Source organism: Sciurus vulgaris, assembly GCF_902686455.1.
Source record: "Sciurus vulgaris genome assembly, chromosome: 3".
In the NCBI taxonomy this organism is placed as follows: domain Eukaryota; kingdom Metazoa; phylum Chordata; class Mammalia; order Rodentia; family Sciuridae; genus Sciurus; species Sciurus vulgaris.
The window spans coordinates 15440021-15459096 of record NC_136463.1 but is presented as its reverse complement, the minus strand read 5'-3'; the positions used below and the strand labels follow the sequence as shown (position 1 = coordinate 15459096).

Sequence of the window (19076 nt, the reverse complement as noted above, 5' to 3'; positions counted from 1 at the left end):
AGGGGACACGTAACTTGGAAGACTGTGGGAAGCAGAAGGGGAACAAATGCTCTGGGCTTCCAGCCTCATGTCCGTACAGGGTGCCTGTTCCTGCTCAGTGCTGGCTCCCCGCCCTGGTGGTTCCCAGGAACAACCAGGAAGGAGGCTTCTGGCTGCTATGGGGCCAGTACTGATTCACCGAGGATGCAGAACAGCCCAGTGGTCACCATGGGCTTCTGCCTATTCCAGCTCTGTGTCCAGCCTTGGTTCCCAGATAGCTGCTCAGGCATTGCCAAAATGGGAAGGGTTCTATAAACACCTGGAGGGCAGCGGGTGGTGGCCATGCAAGGGTTAACTACCAGAGGCCACGTGCTCATCCTCCCAGGACACAGACCCTCCCTGTGCTGTCCCTCAGGAGGCCTATGTGAAGTGCCCCTTTGAGGGACATTTTTATAACTTTTATCTACATGTTTATGTAGAAAATTTGGAAAACTAAAGAAAATAAAAGCCCTTTATAGCAATATCAAGAAATGAGCAGTTTTGACATTCTGGTGTCTGTCTTTCCCGTCCCTTTTTTCTCCACACACATTTGAATTGAGGTCATACTGTATTTAAAATTTGTAGACTTTTTTTAAAAATTTAATATAACTAGACCAACTTTTCAGATATCTAAACACCAAACTAGAACTTAGCCAAATGGAAGTTGGTCAGGTTTCTGGAGCCAGATTCTCCACAGCCGCCTGGTCTCCTCTCTCCTGACCCTCAGCCTGAGCCTCTTCTGGGCATGTCTTTACCCTAGCAGGGTTTGCCTCTGGTTCCTGCCTCTCAGTGACCTTGGTCCACAGTTTTTGCTCCCCAGTCCCCAGCAGTCATGTGTGTATGCATTGCACACAGGCTTGGTTGTGCAGGCCTTTTCCATGGGGCAGGATGTGGAGTTGAGGAATTTTGAATTTGCAAGAGGGTGGAAGTTTACAATTCCGTAGGACAATGGAATTTATAAACATGCCCTCTAAATAGTTCCAAGCCTTCTACCATCAAAAGCTTCTTTAGTTACTCCCCCCACCCCACCCCCGCCCCTTCTCAGCCTGGATTTTTAAAGCTCTTTGTCTGCCAGGCAAAACTCATTGTCACATAACCCCCTTTCCTATTTTTATGAGCTGCAGAGGTTTTTGCTGCCTGTCAGAGCTTGTGGGTGGTGTAAAGTCACCAGTGTTCAACACCCAAGGGACCAAGATGCAGACTGAGGGCAAAGAGCCTCAACATTGAGGTTGGCCTGACCGCCTCATCCACTGCATTTTTTGAAACATTACAATTGTTCAGACTCATGTTCGTGCCTCCTGGGGTGGTGAGTTGGGAGAGGCCAGGTCCACCTGGAAGGTGGCAGAGGAAGAGATGGCAACAGCAGAAAGAGGGCCAGCCCAGTGTTTTCTTCCGGTGGCCCTGAGGTCTGAGCTCTTCTCCATGCTGCTACCTGCCAAGGCCACTCCTCAATGACCTTATCTCTGTGCAGTCCAGACTTCCTCCAATGGCCCACCCCACCCTACCCTGGCTTTCATATGGCAAAGAAGTGGCTTTACACTAGCCCTGAGACCAGCCCCACTTAAGCACCCACTACCTCGGTGACCTTGAGCAGCTGACTTCAGTTTCCTGCGCCTGCACTTCCACAATCCTGAAGTGGTTCCTATAAATCCATCATGATTGCTGCAGAGAGTAAATGGGATGATGTAGGAAGTCCTGGGGCCACGGTTTCCGCTCTAAAACGAGGGCATCATCCCCTGGTCCAGATATTTCCTACCTGCCTCATGCGTCAAACAAACGCCAGCCCCAGGCTGAGAGAGCTGCCAGGTCAGGCTGAGATCAGCCCCTCCCTGAGAGACAGAGGAGCAGAGCCGTGGGGTGACAGCACTTGTCATCGTCTGCCCTTCCCCCTCACTGTCTTCAGTTCTGGAACAATCCACCGTCATCTCTAAGGGCTGCCTCGCGCTCCTGCTCTCCAGCCTCTGGGGAGGCTCCTGTCAGACGGTGCGCTCTGAGTCTCCTCACTCCTGCTCCTGTTTCTCACCTACTGGTCTCACCTCTTCGGCGGGGCCCAGCGGTTTCCCAGGCTGTCTTCTCAGGCCCGGGTTCTGGTTCTCAGGACGCTGCTTGACCTGTCCCCCAGGGCTTGGTTTGTGACAGCTTAATGGCCACATTGCTGGGTTCAGAATCCTCTTCACAAGAGGTTTTGTGTTTTCACAAAAACTTAGTTTTGCTTCACAGATTCTGTTGTTTAATCACTGTACAGACCTGTGCCTTAACTTATAAAATACACATAACATAAAATTAACCATTTTAGTCATTTTTTGCCAGGGGGATTTAACTCAGTGGTAGATTACTCACTGAGCATGCCTGAGGCCCTGGGTCTGATCCCTAGTCTCTCTCTCTCTCTCTCTCTCTCTCTCTCTCACACACACACACACACACACACACACACACACATACACACAATTTAAACATTTATTTATTTTTGATGCTGGGGATTCTAGAGTCTCTAATACTAAGCATGCACTCTACCTCTCAACAACATCTCAGTCTCATTTTTTTTTTTTTTTAGTTGTTGAAGGACTTTTATTGTATTTACTTACAAGTGGTGCTGAGGATCAAACTCAGCACCTCACACATGCTAGGCAAGCTCTCCATCGCTGAGCCACAACCCCAACCCCTCAGCCTCAGCTTTATCTTAACTTTTTTTTTTTTTTTTTTGGTACTCAGGAATGAACCCAGAGGCACCTTTTGGGTCTGACTTATTTCACTCAGCATGTTTTCTTTAATTTTAATTTTCATTTGTTCTTTTTCATTACACATGACAGCAGAATGTATTTTGGCATATCATATATACATGGAGTATAACTTCCCATTCTTGCGGTTACATGGATTGTGTATTCATATATGAACGTAGGAAAGTTATGTCCAATTCATTCCTCTGTCTTTCCCATTCCCTTCCCCAACTCCCCCCTGTCCAATCCCATGAACCTCACTCCCTGCCCCCCCTCCTGCCACCCCCTCATTGTGAGTGAGCATCCACATATCAGAGAGAACATTCAGCCTTTGGTTTTTTGGGATTGACTTAGTTCACTCAGCAGGATAGTCTCCAGGTCCATCCATTTACTTGCAGATGCCATAATTTCATTCTTCCCCATGGCTGAGTAATATTCCATTGTGTATATGCACCACATTTTCTTTATCCATTCATCTGTTGGAGGGCACCTAGATTGATTCCATAGCTTAGCTATTGTGAATTGAGCTGCTATAAACATTGATGTGGTGGCATCACTGTAATATGCTGATTTTAAGTCCTTTGGGTATACGCCAAGGAGTGGGACAACTGGGTCAAATGGTGGTTCCATTCCAAGTTTTCACTCGGCATGTTTTCAAGACTCATCCATGTTGAAGCATGTATCAGAATTTCTTTCCTTTTTAAGACTGAATAACATTCTATGGTATGTATACACCCCATTTTGCTTATCCATTCATCTGTCAGTGAACATTTGGGCTTGCAAAAGCTATTGTGAATAACCCTGTTATGAACACTGCTGGACAGCTGTTTGAACCCCTGCCTTTATTTCTTTTGTGTATATACCTTGAAGTGGAATTTCTGATCTGAAGGTAATTTTATGCTTGATTTTTAAAAGAACTTCCATACTGTTCTACAGTGGCTGTGCCTGTCTTCTTCATTCCCACAAAAGTTCCCTTTTCTCTGCATCCTTGCCAACACTTTTCTGAGGTTTTTGGTAATAGCCAACCTAATGGGTGTGAAGGGATTTTGATTTGCATTTCCCTAATGATCAATGTCTTTGATTATCTATTCTTGTGCTTATGATCCCTTCGTGTACTTTCTTGAGAGAGATGTCTACTCAAATTCCTCTCCCTTCTTTCGATATTGAGTTAGAGGAGTTCTCTTGACATCCTGAATATTAATCCCTTGTCAGATTTGAGATTTGCAAATATTTTCTCCAATTGTGTGGGTTGCCTTTTTACTCTGTTGATGGTGTCCGTGGATGCACAAAGGTTTTTCATTTTCATGAAGTCAAATTTGTCTATGTTCTTGTTGTTTCCCAGGCTTATGGTGTCATAACCAAGAAATCATTGCTGGGCTGGGGAGATAGCTCAGTTGGTAGAGTGCTTGCCTCTCAAGCATAAGGCCCTGGGTTCGATCCAAAAAAAAATCTTTGCCAAATCCAATGTCATTAAACATCTCCCCAATGTTTTCTTCTAAAAATTTGTACGGATTTTGCTTTTCTGTTTTGACCTCAGATGCATTTTAAGTTAATTTTTGTATGTGGCATAGAGACCTTTTGGGCTGCTGAGACCTGTCTTTCCTCAGTGTGGTCTGCTCCATTCATCACATCTGCAGTTTAGGACAGATTCTGGAGCCAGACCATTTGGATTTGAGCTTCACCTTCACAATTTGCTAATTTGTGTGACTGTGAGCAAGTTTCTCAGTCTCTCTATGCTTGTTACTCATCTGAAAATGGAACATTGACAATGGTACCCACTTCATGGGTTCGTAATGAGGATTTTGATGCTGAACACCCCTAATGGTACTCAGCAACTGGACTGTGCTTGTGCTTGTTGTTATAGCCCCTCCTGGCACCAGATTTTGAGTTGATAGACTTCACCTAAGAACCATCCTCACTGAGTTGGAAAAGGCTTCTGCAGGATTTCATGCCCATGCCTGCTTCTTGCAGAGTCCCCTTAGAAAGAGAGTCACAACCTGCCTGCCTCCCATCTTGATGGAGGTGATGCTTTCACCCCACTGGAGGTGATCAGCAGCTGCCCCTGCACAGACACCAGTGCATGAAGGCACTGGAACCTCCCATGTGGCTGCCGGGTTTCACCCCCACCCACAGCCACAAGTGCCCTCTTCATCTCCAGCATTGAAGAGTCTTCTTTCTTCCTTTCCAGCTCAGCTCTGCATTCTGCATTTTCAAAATACCATATATTATCAGCATATCCATGTGCTTGAATCAGGAGGGACTTCCCTGTGAGTTCAGTTGATCGAATTAGCCAGAAGTGTCACTGATTTTTTTTCCTTTCCTTTCCGTGTGTGTGTGTGTGTGTGTGTGTGTGTGTGTGTGTGTTGCACTTTTTCTAAACCTTCTGGTCAACTTTCTCTGGCCATGGTGTTGGCCCATGTGAAGGAGTGAGTGATCCTGAGCTGACTAAAGGGGAAACAGAGTAGAGGGAGTCTGTGAGTGTCTGTGAGTCAAGGCAAGTGAGTCTGAGGAAGGAATCCTGAGGTGGGCCAGGTGGGGTGGGTCTCCCCAGACTATATGTGTCCGAGTACTGGGGAGTCACCAAGGGCCACCAAATTGCTGAGTACTGTGGTTGGCACTGAAATCAGGCCCAGGTACTCACAGATGCACACCTCGAATCGAAGTTGCTGGCCACACCTCTGCACACCCACACAGTCCTCTGCCTTCTGTGCCGCCCCGCCTGACTTCACACTCAGTATCAGGTTCTCCCTACAGAAGTAGGTATGAAGGAACCTACATGGCCTAGGAAGGATCACATGTCCTATGAGAGAGAAAAAGACCCCAATGTGAGCACGAGAAGTACAGTCAGCAAAACCTGCAACTGGCTTCTAGAGTTTAAAGACTGGGAAATGTCATTTCCATCTATCTAGCCATCATTTGCCCCTCCCTCCATCCATCATCCCACTCACCTGGGGAAGGAGGGGCTCATCAATTCCTGGCTAATGCCCATGGATGGCTCCCACCCCAGGAAGAAGTGACCAAGTAACAAGTCCAGTCCCCAAACTCCAGAGTCCTGTGTTCTCCTCTTGGCCCTTCTCTCAGCTGACCATGTGAATCAGGTCATATGGTCTGACTGTTCTAGACCTCAGTCTCCTCATCTATAAAATGGGGACAGTTGCACCAGAAGGAGGGTGGGGAATTTCCAGCTGTAACATTCCATGGCTGACCCTTGGGCTCCTGATGTCACAATATGGAGCTGGCTCGTGATTGGCCCATAGCCTCCTCCAGCTCTGCTGTTCTCTTGGTCATGGGAACAAGATGGACTCGCCCTGGACCTTCCCTACTTGTGCTCCTCTGTTACGGACAGCTCTTGCCATGGCTCATGACTGTGGGTGATCAAAGCTTAGGTGCGGCTGGGACCTGAAGAAGTGTGGGACCAGGGAAGGGGACCTGGCAGGGGCAGTCCTCCCCAGATCACATGACGCCCATCCCTTCCCTGCAGATGAGTTCTACAACGAGACCGAGGCAAAGCTGTTCCTGCAGTTTTATGAGCAAACAGCCCAGGTTGTGTTGAACCAGTTCATGGAGGCTGCTTGGAACTATGTCACCAACATCACCAAGAAAAATCGAGAGGATATGGTGTGGTACCACCTCTCCAAGTCCTCCTGAATCCTCTTGCTCTTCTCAGGGGTCTTGGGGGTTGGGGGCCACACTTCCTGCCTGCTTTCCAGAGCTAGAGGAAAGAGGGAAGCCCCAAAGCACATGTCAAAGTTGGTTGCAAGGTCCAGGTCCCTTGGTGGCCTCAAACTTTCTCTGCATAAGAATCTGTGTCTTTTTTTCCCCTTGTAATCTTATCTTCTTGCTTCTAGGGACGCAGGCTTTCTCCCTCTACCTCTGAGCAAACTTCAGTATTTCTGGACCCTGGGCTGTGGGAGTGGGTTGGGGTGCTGTGGCCCTGGAGTTCGACGTGGGATACTCACACCTTCCCCCGACCTGCCTTGACAAGTAACAGTGACCCTCTTTGCAGCTGCGCAAGGAGGTGGAGAGGTCCCAGGTCATGGTGTACTTCGGCAGCCGGGCCCGCCTGTTTAAGATCGCCCAGTTCCAGGACCCGGCCGTGAAGCGCATGCTGAGTAAGCTGCTGGACATAGGCAAGGCGGCCTTGCCCAAGGACGAGCTCTGGGAGGTGATGGATAGAGCCCCAGGCCTCCAGGCACACGCTCCCCCACCCCAGGGGTGGGTGGGTCAGGCCTGGTGGGGGAGCCAGCGTGTCTGGGGCAGGAGGGGGTTGGCAGGATGGGACCAGAACTTCCTCTGGAGGTGGGGGCTTCAGCCAGGCCCACCTCTCCTGGGTGGTGGGGCTAGTGCTGGGGGTGGGCCCAAGGGCACAGGCCTGCCCTGGGTGACACCTGCCCCCCCAGTACAACAAGCTTCTGGCCTACATGGAGACGGCGTACAGTATGGCCCAGGTGTGCCTGGATGAGGGGCCCTGCCTGCCCCTGGAGCCTGGTGAGCACCCAACCCTGCCCCTTCAGTGGGCCTCCCGACCCAAACTGCTTTCTTGGGGAGGGATTGGCACCCAGGGTGGGTGAGGGCAGAGGTAGGTGGGCATGAGGTCCCATACAGCTCCTTTTCTGGGCCCAGACCTCCAAGAAATCATGGCCAACTCCAGGGACCAGAAGGAACTGGTGTGGGCCTGGCAAGGCTGGCGGGATGCTGTGGGTCGCCAGCTCCGTCCCATCTTTGAGCGCTATGTAATCCTCAGCAACAAGGCTGCACAGCTCAATGGTGAGCAGGTTGGACCAGCCCCAGGGCAAGGCCCAGGAAGGGGCAAAGCTCAGTTCGCAGAGGCTCAGAGAGGGCCACCACCAGCTCTGGAGCTGGACTTCACAAATATTGATAGAGCACCTAAGGTGTGCTGGGTACTGAAGAAGTTGTGAAACCACGCAGATGAAGATAGACAGACAGCCCTGATGGGCTTATGGTCCTGTGGGGAGGCCACTGTGGTCAAGTAAACACTCATCTCTGGTACCACCTGGGATGGTGCCGCAGAGGAAGAGGCTGTCCAGAGAGGGAACGGGGAAATGCTGGCTCCAGATACGTGATCAGAGAAGGTCTCTCTGAAATTCACCCACACCTGAAAGACAGGCAAGAGCCAAGCAAAAGAGCATCTTAGGCAGAAGCTCCGTGGGAAGAAAGCTGGGATTTTGAAGGATCTGAAAGAAGACCACGTGGCCACTGGGCTATGGTCAGTGGGGCTCCAGGCAGGGTGAAAGGGGACAGGGTCTAGCAGGCGTGAGGAGGAGCTCACCTTGTGGGCTTCACTCAGTGCTTTTCCATCTTTGCTCTGACCCAAGGTTGACAGTGACCTTGGAAGGTAGTGTTTTCCTTTTGCAGATGAAGACTCCAAGTTAAGTGGCTTCCCTGGAAGGCACCTGGGCCTCCTGCCTTGTGAGGCCAGGGTTGAAGGGTGGCGTGGCGAGCACCTGGTGGGTCCCCTCTCCTGTTCCAGGCTACAAAGATATGGGGGCTTTGTGGCGCTCCAAGTATGAGGATGAGACCCTGGAGCAAGACCTGGAGCGGCTCTACCAGGAGCTGCAGCCGCTCTACCTGAACCTGCACGCCTATGTGCGCCGCTCCCTGCACCGCCACTATGGGCCGGAGATCATCGACGTGAGGGGGCCCATCCCTGCTCACCTGCTAGGTAAAGGCCCAGCTGGTGGCAGAGGCAGGCGCTCAGTAAGCAGGGAGACCACTGTCACCTTCTCTTAGCACCTCCAATCCCCTTCCAGGGAACATGTGGGCTCAGTCATGGGTCAACATCCTAGACCTGGTCTTGCCCTTCCCCAAGAAACCCCCTGAGGACATCACGAAGATCATGAAAGGCCAGGTCAGTGCTTGACTTGTGGGTGTCCCCACCCTCCAGCGCCCCTGAGCAAATAGGGCAGTGCCCACCCACCCCTCTTCCCCACAGCGCTGGAAGCCTGGGAAAATGTTTGAAGAGGCTGAAAAGTTTTTTACCTCCTTGGGGATGCTGGCCGCCCCACCTGATTTCTGGAAAAAGTCAATGTTGGAGAGACCACCTGATGGGCGGGAGGTGGAGTGCCAGACATCTGCCTGGGACTTCTACAATGGCAAGGACTTCAGGTGCCCACCCGCGCGGCCGGCAGTCAGCCCCATGCCCCACCGCACTCCTCTCCTGCCACCCGCATCTGCCTGTCTTAGGCAGCGCAGACCAGGAGTGGGCAGCAGAAGATCTGGGACAGGGCAGGGGGAATGTCAGCTGGGAGGGTAGAAGGGGAGGTGGATAGAAAAGCAACTGTCTTGGTCACTGATTGGTTATGGGACCTGGAGAGGAAAAGGCAGAAGTCAAGTTTCTTCTGGTCTCCCGCCCATCCGCCCCAATCCTTACTAGAGTCTGAATGGAAAAACCTCCTGTTCTGTCCAAACATCCCATGTTCCTTGACCTCTGCCCTTTCACTCTAGGGTAAAGAAGTGCACTGAAGTGAACATAGAAGATCTGCTGTCCATCTTCCACCAGATGGGCCATATCCAGTACTTCCTACAGTACAAGAACCTCTCCATCCTCTTCCGAGAAGGCGCCAATCCTGCCTTTGGAGAGGCCGTGGGGTCGATGATCACCCTCTCAGCCTCCTCCTATCAGCATCTGCTTAACAGAGGTCTGCTCAGCCAGCAGCACCAGGACTCAGGTGATGGGCACCAAGGGGAAAGAAGGAGGGCAGCCTGAGCCTAGGTGCTCCAGACAAGGCTAATGGAAGGGAGAGTCCAGGGGTCATCATCTGATCACCTTTTCCCTGTCCCCAGAGGAGGAGGTCAACTTCCTAATGGGCATTGCCCTGGACAAGATTGCCTTCATTCCCTTTGGCTACATGATAGATATGTTCCGCTGGAAGATCTTTGATGGCACCATCCAAAAAGACATCTACAACCAGGAGTGGTGGAACTTCAGGTAGGGAAGGCAATTGTCCTGGGCTCTCCCCACACCTGGATAGGGCTTGACCACCACTGCCAGAGGGTGCTTCTGGCCTCTCTTTTGAAAGTAGAATAAAGGGTGCAACCTTGGTGCCCTGGGGACTGGGGAAGCCCCAGGGCAGTGTGGACTGTTTGCTGTCATCAGATAAATGTATCCGTGCTTAGTGGATGGAGCCAGCATGGGCAATCACAAGACCTCACTGTGAATCTGTCACCAGTACTGAGCCAGTCTTTAACCTCGGTAGGCTTCAATCTCATCTGTGAAAACTAGGACCCTAGCAGTAATCCCACCTGCTCCCAGGGTGGCTGGGAAACTCCCACCTTTGCAACTGGGTTTCTCCAAGAACAGCACTGACCACCAGGCAGGCCCCATGAACCTCTCTCCTTTCCTCATTCTACAGCAAGATCAGAAGAGGGGATGTACAGGGGCCTGAGCATTTCTCCTCAGGAGTTTCCATGGGAGAGAGGCAGGCCCACCACCCTGACATGCATGCATGCCTCCCAGAGGCTTAGTAACCCCAGACTGCCAAAGGAGCCCACTCCAGTCTGGCACATCTTTTGATTGAATAATAAATGCTCATGACCAGGGTTTCTCCACATCCACCAGGTACCGGACTGACTGGCTCAAGGCTGGTGAACACAGGGCGGGGTGGGCCTGTGGCTGTGCTCCAATAACTAGCACTGTCTCCTGCAGCTGATCCCCTGATCTCTAAACCTTGGTTTCCTCATCTGTAAAATGAGAACAATAGTAATACCACGCCACAGGGGTGTTTCTCTGTTTTCTTCTTAGTACTACTTACCAGATGAAATGGCCTGTTTACTGGTCTATAATCCACTGCCCCCACGTCATTAGGATGGAGATGGATGCAAACAGGGACTTGGCCTTACTTGTTCTCTTAATGACACCTCCCCAGAGATCAGACCAGTCTGTCTCCCAATCTCATGTGTTTTCAATCAATGAAGACATTGTATTGGATTGTATTGAGGATGTATTGGCATCCTCAGCCAATTTTGATGGACATATTAATGCTTTGAATAAGAAAAGGCTCTACAGGTACCATGAGCAAGCCCCTCTCTTTCTCCTACCAGGTTGAAGTACCAGGGCCTGTGCCCCCCTATTCCTCGGTCAGAGGATGACTTTGACCCAGGTGCCAAGTTCCACATTTCTGCCAGCGTGCCCTACATAGGGTAAGGGCCTGGGTGCTGTCAGCAGAATCAGATCTGGGAATTGAGATTTGGGGGACATGGTGACTGGGCCGAGCATTTCTAGGTTCAAACATCACCTGCACCCCTGCCTACCTCTTCCCATCAGATTGCACAGCCTTCTTAGGGCTGTGCCCTGGAATTCTTTGAACTTTCCCATCATATCCTGTATGAAAGGCGGAGTAAATAGGAATATTCTCCACCATCCCCATTGTCCCCTAGAGGAGGGTAAGAAGAGGGAGGTGGGGTCAGGTGACTGTTAGGAAGTTAGAGAAGGAGGACCTTCCAATATTATAAGGCCTACCCAAAGTGGTGACTCCTGACAAGGGCCACTGAGTGTCCAAGCTACCAGGCCCCAAGTGGCTCTGGGCTTCCCACCGTCGGCCCCCACTTCCCAGCCTGCCCTCACATTCCAGGTACTTCCTGAGCCTAGTACTTCAGTTCCAGTTCCACGAAGCTCTGTGCAAGGCCGCAGGCCACATGGGACCACTGCACCAGTGTAACATCTATAACTCCAAGATGGCTGGGAAGATCCTGGGGTGAGTGCCCTCCTCCCTCATCTGTCCTCCGCTCCCCAGTCTTCCTCACAGGGAACCCGCCTCCAGGCTCCCTTGCCTCACCTGGCCACCCTGGGTTCCCAGGGCAGAGCTTCACTGAGTGGACATTCTAGTGAAAATTCTTCCTTGCGTCAGACTGCAGTCTGTCCTACATTAATTGAAGCCCGTTTCCTCTTGTTTATCCTCCTGTGGCCAAACGTGCTATTCAGACCCTTTGGCATACACAGGTGCATATGCATGAATCCAGGGTCCCTGGAGGGAAGCCAGTGCTGAAGCCCTGCTGTGACCTTTTGTTTTCCACTTGAATCTCCTTACTCTTCTCTTTTGAGGTGCCCAGCTGCCCTCTTTGCAGCATTTAAGGCCCGAGTGGATGCGCTCTGCTTTTCTCACCTCTTCATGAAGGCGCTCAGGTCCAGTTCCCAGACTAATCCCAGTTGTTTTCACACTGGTCTCTTTGCATACTTCTCATTAGCCTGTGGTCACCTTGATCCCCTGGTCTTTTCTCCCTACACTTGCTATTTAGCTCATCCTTTCCATGCCTGCCTCTGTGGCATTGTCGGTTTGTTTGTTTTGATCCTGAAGCAAACTTGGAGGGGTTTGGGGGCCTGAACTGAAAGTGCAAAACACCCCTGTGATGGTCCAGGCTCTCTGATGAGTATTCTTATTACGCTTCATGTTAGCTACTCTTAGCTTTATAAAGTGGGTATTATTATCCATCCGCCCTTTACAAACAACAAAACAGAAGGTCAGAGAGGTGATGTGATTGTGTGTCATTCAATGTAGCAAGAAGCAAAATCATGCGTTGAAGCCTGAACTTCTCCAGAACACAATGTCCTGCACACTATTTCCTCCAGCCAAGGATACAGGCCCCAGTGGAGAGATCTGACCCAGGTCTAGTGGTTTGAAGATCAGCACCCCAACCACCAAGATGCAGAGTTCACCCACTGCCCTGGTCTTTCCCTCTTGATTTCTACTGATTTTAATTCATTACCTGAATTGGTAAAGATCATCTTGAGTTTTATTCCTGTCTCTCAGAGAATTAACAACACCACATAATTTAGTATCCTTTGCATGTTTAATGATCATATTTGTGATTCCACCATGAAGTTTATCTGTAAGCACCAGGCCAGATGCGTTATAGGACTGGTCCTCTGGACTTTAGTCTGTAGTTTGCATGACTATCATCTCCCACCCTTCCATACCACAGGGGTTTGTTTTAGCTGATGGCTTGGATTTGCACTTTTCTGAATGTGTTGAACATAAGGGCATCTCTGTGCCGTCTGCATCCATGTTTCTGGCTGCCCATCATGTATTCATTTAGCAAACATTCACTTGTGCCAGAGCCAACCAGCAGCCTTACAACCAGCAGGAGGTAATGGATGAAATAAATAAATTCCAAAATACTAGAAAGGAACCACAGCAATAGGAAAGGTCTTGGTAGACATGCAAAGAGGCTCAGGAGGTCTGCCAGGGGACCAAGAAGGGATCTCTGTGCCCAAATGTAGTATGCAAGAAATAGCAGACATCCGTTTTCTTTACATCAACTTAATTTTCTTTTCTTTTTTTTTTCTTTTTCTTTCTTTCTTTCTTTTTTTTTTTTTTTTTTTTTTTTTTTTTTTTTTTTTTTTTTGGTACTGGGGCTTGAACCCAGGGGCACTTTACCACTGAGCTACATCCCAGCTCTCTTTATTTTTTTTATTTCGAGACAGGGTCTTGTGAAGTTGCTGAGACTAGCCTGAAACTTGAGATCCTCCTGCCTCAGCCTCCTGAGTCACTGGAATTACAGGCGTGCACCACTGCACCCAGTTTGCACCAACTCGCTTTTAATCCCCCCTTAACCCACCTGCTTGGTGGGGCATCTGACCTTAGGCATTCTTGTCACTTTCCTCCTCTGCCTCACCCAAGGTGCTCAGGGTTCCCAAGGTCTGACTCAGTTCCAAACCATGTGGCCAGTCTCTCACCATTGGGCACCAGTCCTCCTACATCACCACCCAGAGCCCTGTTCTGGGAAGACCCGAATCCCACGTGTAGGACTTTGAACACAGTTTTCTGGGTAGTGGGTTATGCAAGGGAGAGAGGAGGCGAGGGTCTTGCAGCGATAAGGAGCATGGCGAGCAGGTATTATTGAATGAGGTCTACTTTGTCCATAACGCATTATACCAACCACTGAAATGAGGAATTTTGCAAATTAGAAAGTATATTCATAGGGCACCAAGTGTGAGGAAGGAGACCCATGTCTCAAATCTGCCTCCTTGAGGACAGGGGATGGGAAAGGGACTGGAAGTTAGCTAAGAGGAAGAGAAGTAGGTTAAGTCTAGAGGGTTTATTCGTGTTTTCCCTCAGTTTCATGGAGGGGTGGAGAGGAGAGATTCTGGGCTACTCTCGCCTAACCTACCTTCTCCCCGAAACTACCCTTTCTGGTTTTAAAATGGATCTCACTATGTTGCCCATGTTGGTCTTGAACTGCTTGGCTTAGTCAGTTCTCCTGCCTTAGCCTCCTGAATAGCTGAAATTTAAGGTGCATGCCACCACACCCAGCTTGCCTCAAGTAGCTTAAAATTTGATTTTGCTACATTCTATATGCAAATTCCCTGGACCAGGGTCCAGTCTTATTCTTCTGGGAATGAAGAATCCAAGTGGACCCCATCTAAGTTCCCAAAGCCCACCTACCTCCCACACCCTGCTACTGTGGGCCTGACCTTGTACATGGGTACGTTGCTGTCACTTTGGAGTTGGGGGTTCCAGGTAGTGCCCATTTGCCAGCTCTGCAGCCCTCTTCCTCTGTGAAGCCCACATGGGCTGCTGGTGGGTCACACGCTTTGTCCCGACAGCCCTAAGTGCTGTTTTTAAGTAAGTAGATTCTCAGTGGATGAAGATCCCCCCAGCTTCTTCCTTTTACCTAGGATCTGGGATCAGATAAACTCCTCTGACCTAGGCTTTTTTGCTTTTGCTTTTGTTTTCTTTCAATCTTGATAACTCTTCATTTCTCTGTGTTCCTAACTACATTCTTTCTCAATGCTTTCAACCAAGAATATACTGACTTTTACTTTCCCCTGATTCCTTCCCAGTTGTTTATTAAGTGATGTGTGTAATGTTTGCAAGCTACCAAAGTCCTCCTTCATCATTATCTGATGTACTCCTCACTGTGATGAAGGGCAGGTATTCATGGAACCCATTTTACTGATGAGGAACTGAGGCTGAGAGAGGTTTTAAGTTGTGTTCCTGAAGTTCTGTGGCCCACAGGTGGCACTGCTGGGTTTAGAACCTGGGCCCACATGGTGACCTCTGGGTCTCCAGACCCCACTTCTTTCCTGGTCAATCAGGGACCAACAGGTTGAAAAGGACCAACATCTACCCACTACTGCTCTGCAGGGGGCCTGGGGTGAGGAGTCTGGAAACCTGGCTTCGGCACACCCTGTACCCCCACCATGAGTGCAGTGTGCCGAGTTGAAGGCTCTACCATCTGCCACCGTGTACTGGGTGTGCCTAAAGACAGAGCTGACATTTGTGCAGCCCTGCAGGTGACACGCAGAGCACCTTTCATGCTCATGATCTCTTGCATTTTCTCAAGTCCTACCTATGGACACCAGAAATCTGAAAAGCTGCCTTTCCCTGGGTACCTCACAGAAAACAGACTTTGTGCCTGTTTGAGTTCAGGAGAATAATAATGATCACATTAGTGCTAACAAACAGCAGCAGCAATTAGCATTTATTGCCTCTAAGCATTGAAGCAACACAATGAGGTAGATACTGTTATTATCTACATTTTCTATGGGTGTAGAAACTGAGACTCAGATTACCTACCCAAGAACCCACAGTTAATTAGTGACAGAACTGAGATTCAAACTCATGTGAGTTTTATTTCAAAGCTAGTGCTCATATTCACCATGCTGAACTCTGTGGGAAGACACTGGCTGGCAAAGTCCTGGGGCCAGGGTAAGGTTTACTGAAGAGTCCCAGCAGCACCTGCTGACACTCTCACATGGCCTCACAGCTGTCCCCACACCCCCAGGGATGTCCTGAAGCTGGGCTCAAGCAAGCCCTGGCCAGAGGTCCTAAAGGAGCTGACGGGGCAGTCCAAGGTGTCTACGGAGGCCCTCCTGAGCTACTTCAAGCCACTGCTGAACTGGCTGGTGACTGAGAATGTGCAGCAGGGGGAAATCCTGGGCTGGCCAGACTTCGGCTGTTCCTTCCCAGGTCGGATGATCTGACCCTTCTCCCAACTCTGGTGCAGCCCTAGGCCCCACACTGCCCTGCCCTGGGACAGCCCCTACTTTGACCAAGCCCTAATACCACCTACAGCCTGGCTTGAGCTGGCACAGCACAGCTGCTGGGTAACCCTTTTTGTACCAGACCTGGTGCAGCCTCAGCCATGACCACAGCCCATGCCCAGCCCCAACTCAGTCACTTCCTGGTGCACAAGCCAGCTAGACTGTGAGGCTGGCATCTAAGCAAAGGGTTGACACCCTGCCTCCTGACTGGGCTCCATGGGGTATGTCACCCTACCCACAACCATCTTCTTCTCTTCCTTCTACTCTCTCACCCTCCTTCTAGGGCAATGCCCTTACTTGTGACCTGAGAAGAAAATAGAAGGTCAGTGGCAGTCAGATCCTTCCTGACAGCCACAGGGGACCCCAGGGACTTCTTCACAGACCCATCTGCTCTGTGAGACCCTCTTTTCTTCCACAGAAAGAAAAAAACCTAAAGCAGCATTCCTGGGTATGGAGTTGGAGTCTAAAGCGGCCAAGTCTGGGCAGTGGGTGCTGTTGGTCCTGAGCTTGATCATGTTCGTGATGGTTCTGGGGCTGGCCTCCAGGCTATTCATCCTGGAAAGACAGTCACTGAACAAGGACTCAGGCAACACCGAGCCTGGTGGCACCCACTTCCTAGGCATAGCCATGGAGCCCCACCAGGCTGCCCGAGGACAGTGGATGTTGCTGGGCCTCTGTCTCATCCTGATGCTGTGCTCAATTATTTTGACCATTCGGATCTTCACATGGCAGAACCAGAAGCCTCCATGGATGAAAAATGAAAAATGGGGCTCGGACTAGCCACCAATGAGACTGGTAAAGTTGTGGGGCAGGAGGAGGGCAGTCAAGCCAGAAAGAGTGAGGTGGTAGGGAGGGGAGAGTTTGCAGGCACAGTGCCCAATTGTGATTGGATGCAGCTGTGGCAGATCTGAGTACGTGTGGCATTCTGATTGTGTGTTTGCAAACTGGTGCATGGAGCCATGTGCACAGGTGACCAACTGTGATTCCATGTGTGCTTTGGGTTCCAGGCCAATCCCCTTTCTCCAAGGGGCTCAGGAACCATGGTTTTAGTGACCCAGTGGCCGTCTCCCTCCAAATCGCCCCCATCACAAGTCATACCCAGAAGTGATTCTTCACATAGCCTTGTTTAGTTCAGGAGCCCAGTTACGGGGCTTGGCTGGAGCTGCAGGACCCAAGGAATCTCTACTCTGGTTAGAAAAAGGACTCTGCTTCAGTACCCTTATAAAATGCCCTCAGGTATAACTGGACTTTCCTTTATGAATTGGTGGTGCTCAGGTTATGATCATTGTGTTTCGTATGTGGGTCGGCACATCTCTCCACTGATCCTCTGGCCCACCCTGTGTCAGGCTGCATAATCCCATCCCAAAAAGCTCTTTGTTGGCCACTTAAGATGCAAGTAGCTTCACCAACTTCCCCGTAGTTCTCCCTACCCCAGCCCAGGTCCTCCGAAATGGAGACAGTGGGTAGCTGGGCACCAAGCCAGGCGTGATTAATGATTGACTTCTTTAATATTTAAACAAAGCTCATCTCCAGCCACTCTGCTCCAGAGATGGCCTTATTCAACACACACACCTGCTGCCCAGCCTGTTGCCCCGGGGAGCAAGCACAGGGCAAACAGCGCCCTTCCAGGCTCAATGGGGGAAGGGAGAGGGAGGGGGGATGAGGAGAAAGCTGTAGGAGGATATTTGCAATATTAGTGGTGAAGGGACAAGCATGGGGAAAGGGGGGGAAGAACTTTGCCCCTACCTCTTCCAGTGCTTTCCCTCCAGTCTGCTGACCCTGGGGGTGCCGCACCTAATATTGTCAGACTCACAAGGCTGAGGCTAGGGCCTCCTGGGGAACCTGAAAGTCAGGGCCTGTCAGAGAATAGAAGAGACTTGAGAGGAAGGAGCATTAAAGCCAGAGCCACAGAGAAGAGGTACTAGAACTGCAGTAAAGTTTGTAGGAGAATGGCCAAAAAATGAGGTCAGCTCTGTCCAGATAAAGGATCTGAGCCCAGAGGCTAATGGTTTAGGGGACAGAGGTACCAGGTGGAGATCTCCATGGTTCCTATATCTGCCCAGATTTCCAGATGTCTTCTTGGGTACTAGCTGAGGCTGAGTACTTCCTACTCCACCCCAGACTCTACAGCACCCTCGTTTGATGTCCCTGTCACTGCTTTTATTTTTTTGTGCTGTACTGTCCTTATTCACCCCCAAATATTAGCTGTTAGCTCTGTAAGGGCTGGTCACACATCAGGAGTTTGCCTCTGGGTAACATCTCTAGGCACCAGCCTTGACACATAATGGGGACTTGAAAAATGTTTGAATAAGTGAACGAGTGAGTGTCCCACTGCCTAAGTCCCTTCTCAGAGCACCCCACTCACTGAACCGTGAGAAACAGTTCCACTTTCCTTCACAGCCAGCCTGCCCCCACACCAGGGGCAACCAGGACACCTCTGACCCCCAGGAGGCCACATTTGCAGCCCTCTCATCCCCAGCCACAGTGACCAATGAGGTCCCCACCAGACACTGTGGCTCTGCATGGAAAAGTCACACTCAACCGAGGACTCCAAGTCCTTCACCTGGACACCAGAAAAAGCTTCACTGAGCCTCCTTGGCCATTCTCCCTCCCCCACCAACCATTGTAAAGTTTATTTTGCCAGAATATTTCCTTCAAATTTCCTTCCAAATGTCTAACTGCCGAAGAACTTGATTGTCCATCAATTAAACCTAGATGTTCAAAATGGCATCAGAGGGTCTTTATAAATTACCCTTTTTCTGCATCCTCACTTCTCCCACTCCCCAGCTCAGTCCCTCTGCACTGACATCACCCTCAGGCTTTGCCTAAAGTTCACGCTCCATTTTGAATGCTTGTTCCTCAAGGCCTGGCTCAAAATTTGTCACTGGACCCACTACAAACCTCCAAGCCCACGAAGATGCTCAGTGAACAAGGGTCCCCTTCTCCTCTCCAAGAACCCTCAATAAACTGTACCCCACCTCCATCTGCCTCTTCCAGTGTGTTCATTTGCTCTCAGTACTCAAACACTTCTATCAGCGGTCACTCACTAATAGGTGGTTTTAAGTTTTTTTCTTTCAGGCTGTGCCTATGTGCTAAGAGTTCTTAGGACTTCGATGGAGGCGTTTTATTGCATATTTCTTGTGCAACCTTCATATGTATCCTTCCCCACCCTCCCAGGGTCAGGCACTGACTGGGCTTGACACTGCATGGGCACAGAGGCTGGGCATGTGTCAAGTGAGGTCTAGAGGCCTAATGGTACCATTATTTGGGTCAGGCTTAGTGAGTGGCCAGTCCCTGGAGAGAGCCTTCAGCAAAAGACCATTCGAGGCTCCTTCGGT

At 50.2% G+C, this 19076-nt stretch overlaps 1 protein-coding gene across 1 annotated transcript; it reads left to right on the top strand.

The window, feature by feature from the left end:
* Positions 1–4383: 4383 nt before the first annotated feature.
* LOC306657241 (angiotensin-converting enzyme-like protein Ace3) lies at positions 4384–18710 on the top strand. Its single transcript, XM_079133050.1, has 15 exons — positions 4384–6121; positions 6217–6353; positions 6742–6900; positions 7136–7223; positions 7359–7502; positions 8227–8418; positions 8507–8604; positions 8689–8861; positions 9201–9424; positions 9540–9684; positions 10797–10895; positions 11327–11449; positions 15480–15664; positions 16157–16533; positions 18139–18710. Exons 1-14 carry the CDS (start codon positions 5965–5967, stop codon positions 16516–16518), a joined length of 2286 nt encoding a protein of 761 aa, XP_078989176.1. The 5' UTR covers positions 4384–5964; the 3' UTR covers positions 16519–16533; positions 18139–18710.
* Positions 18711–19076: the final 366 nt, after the last annotated feature.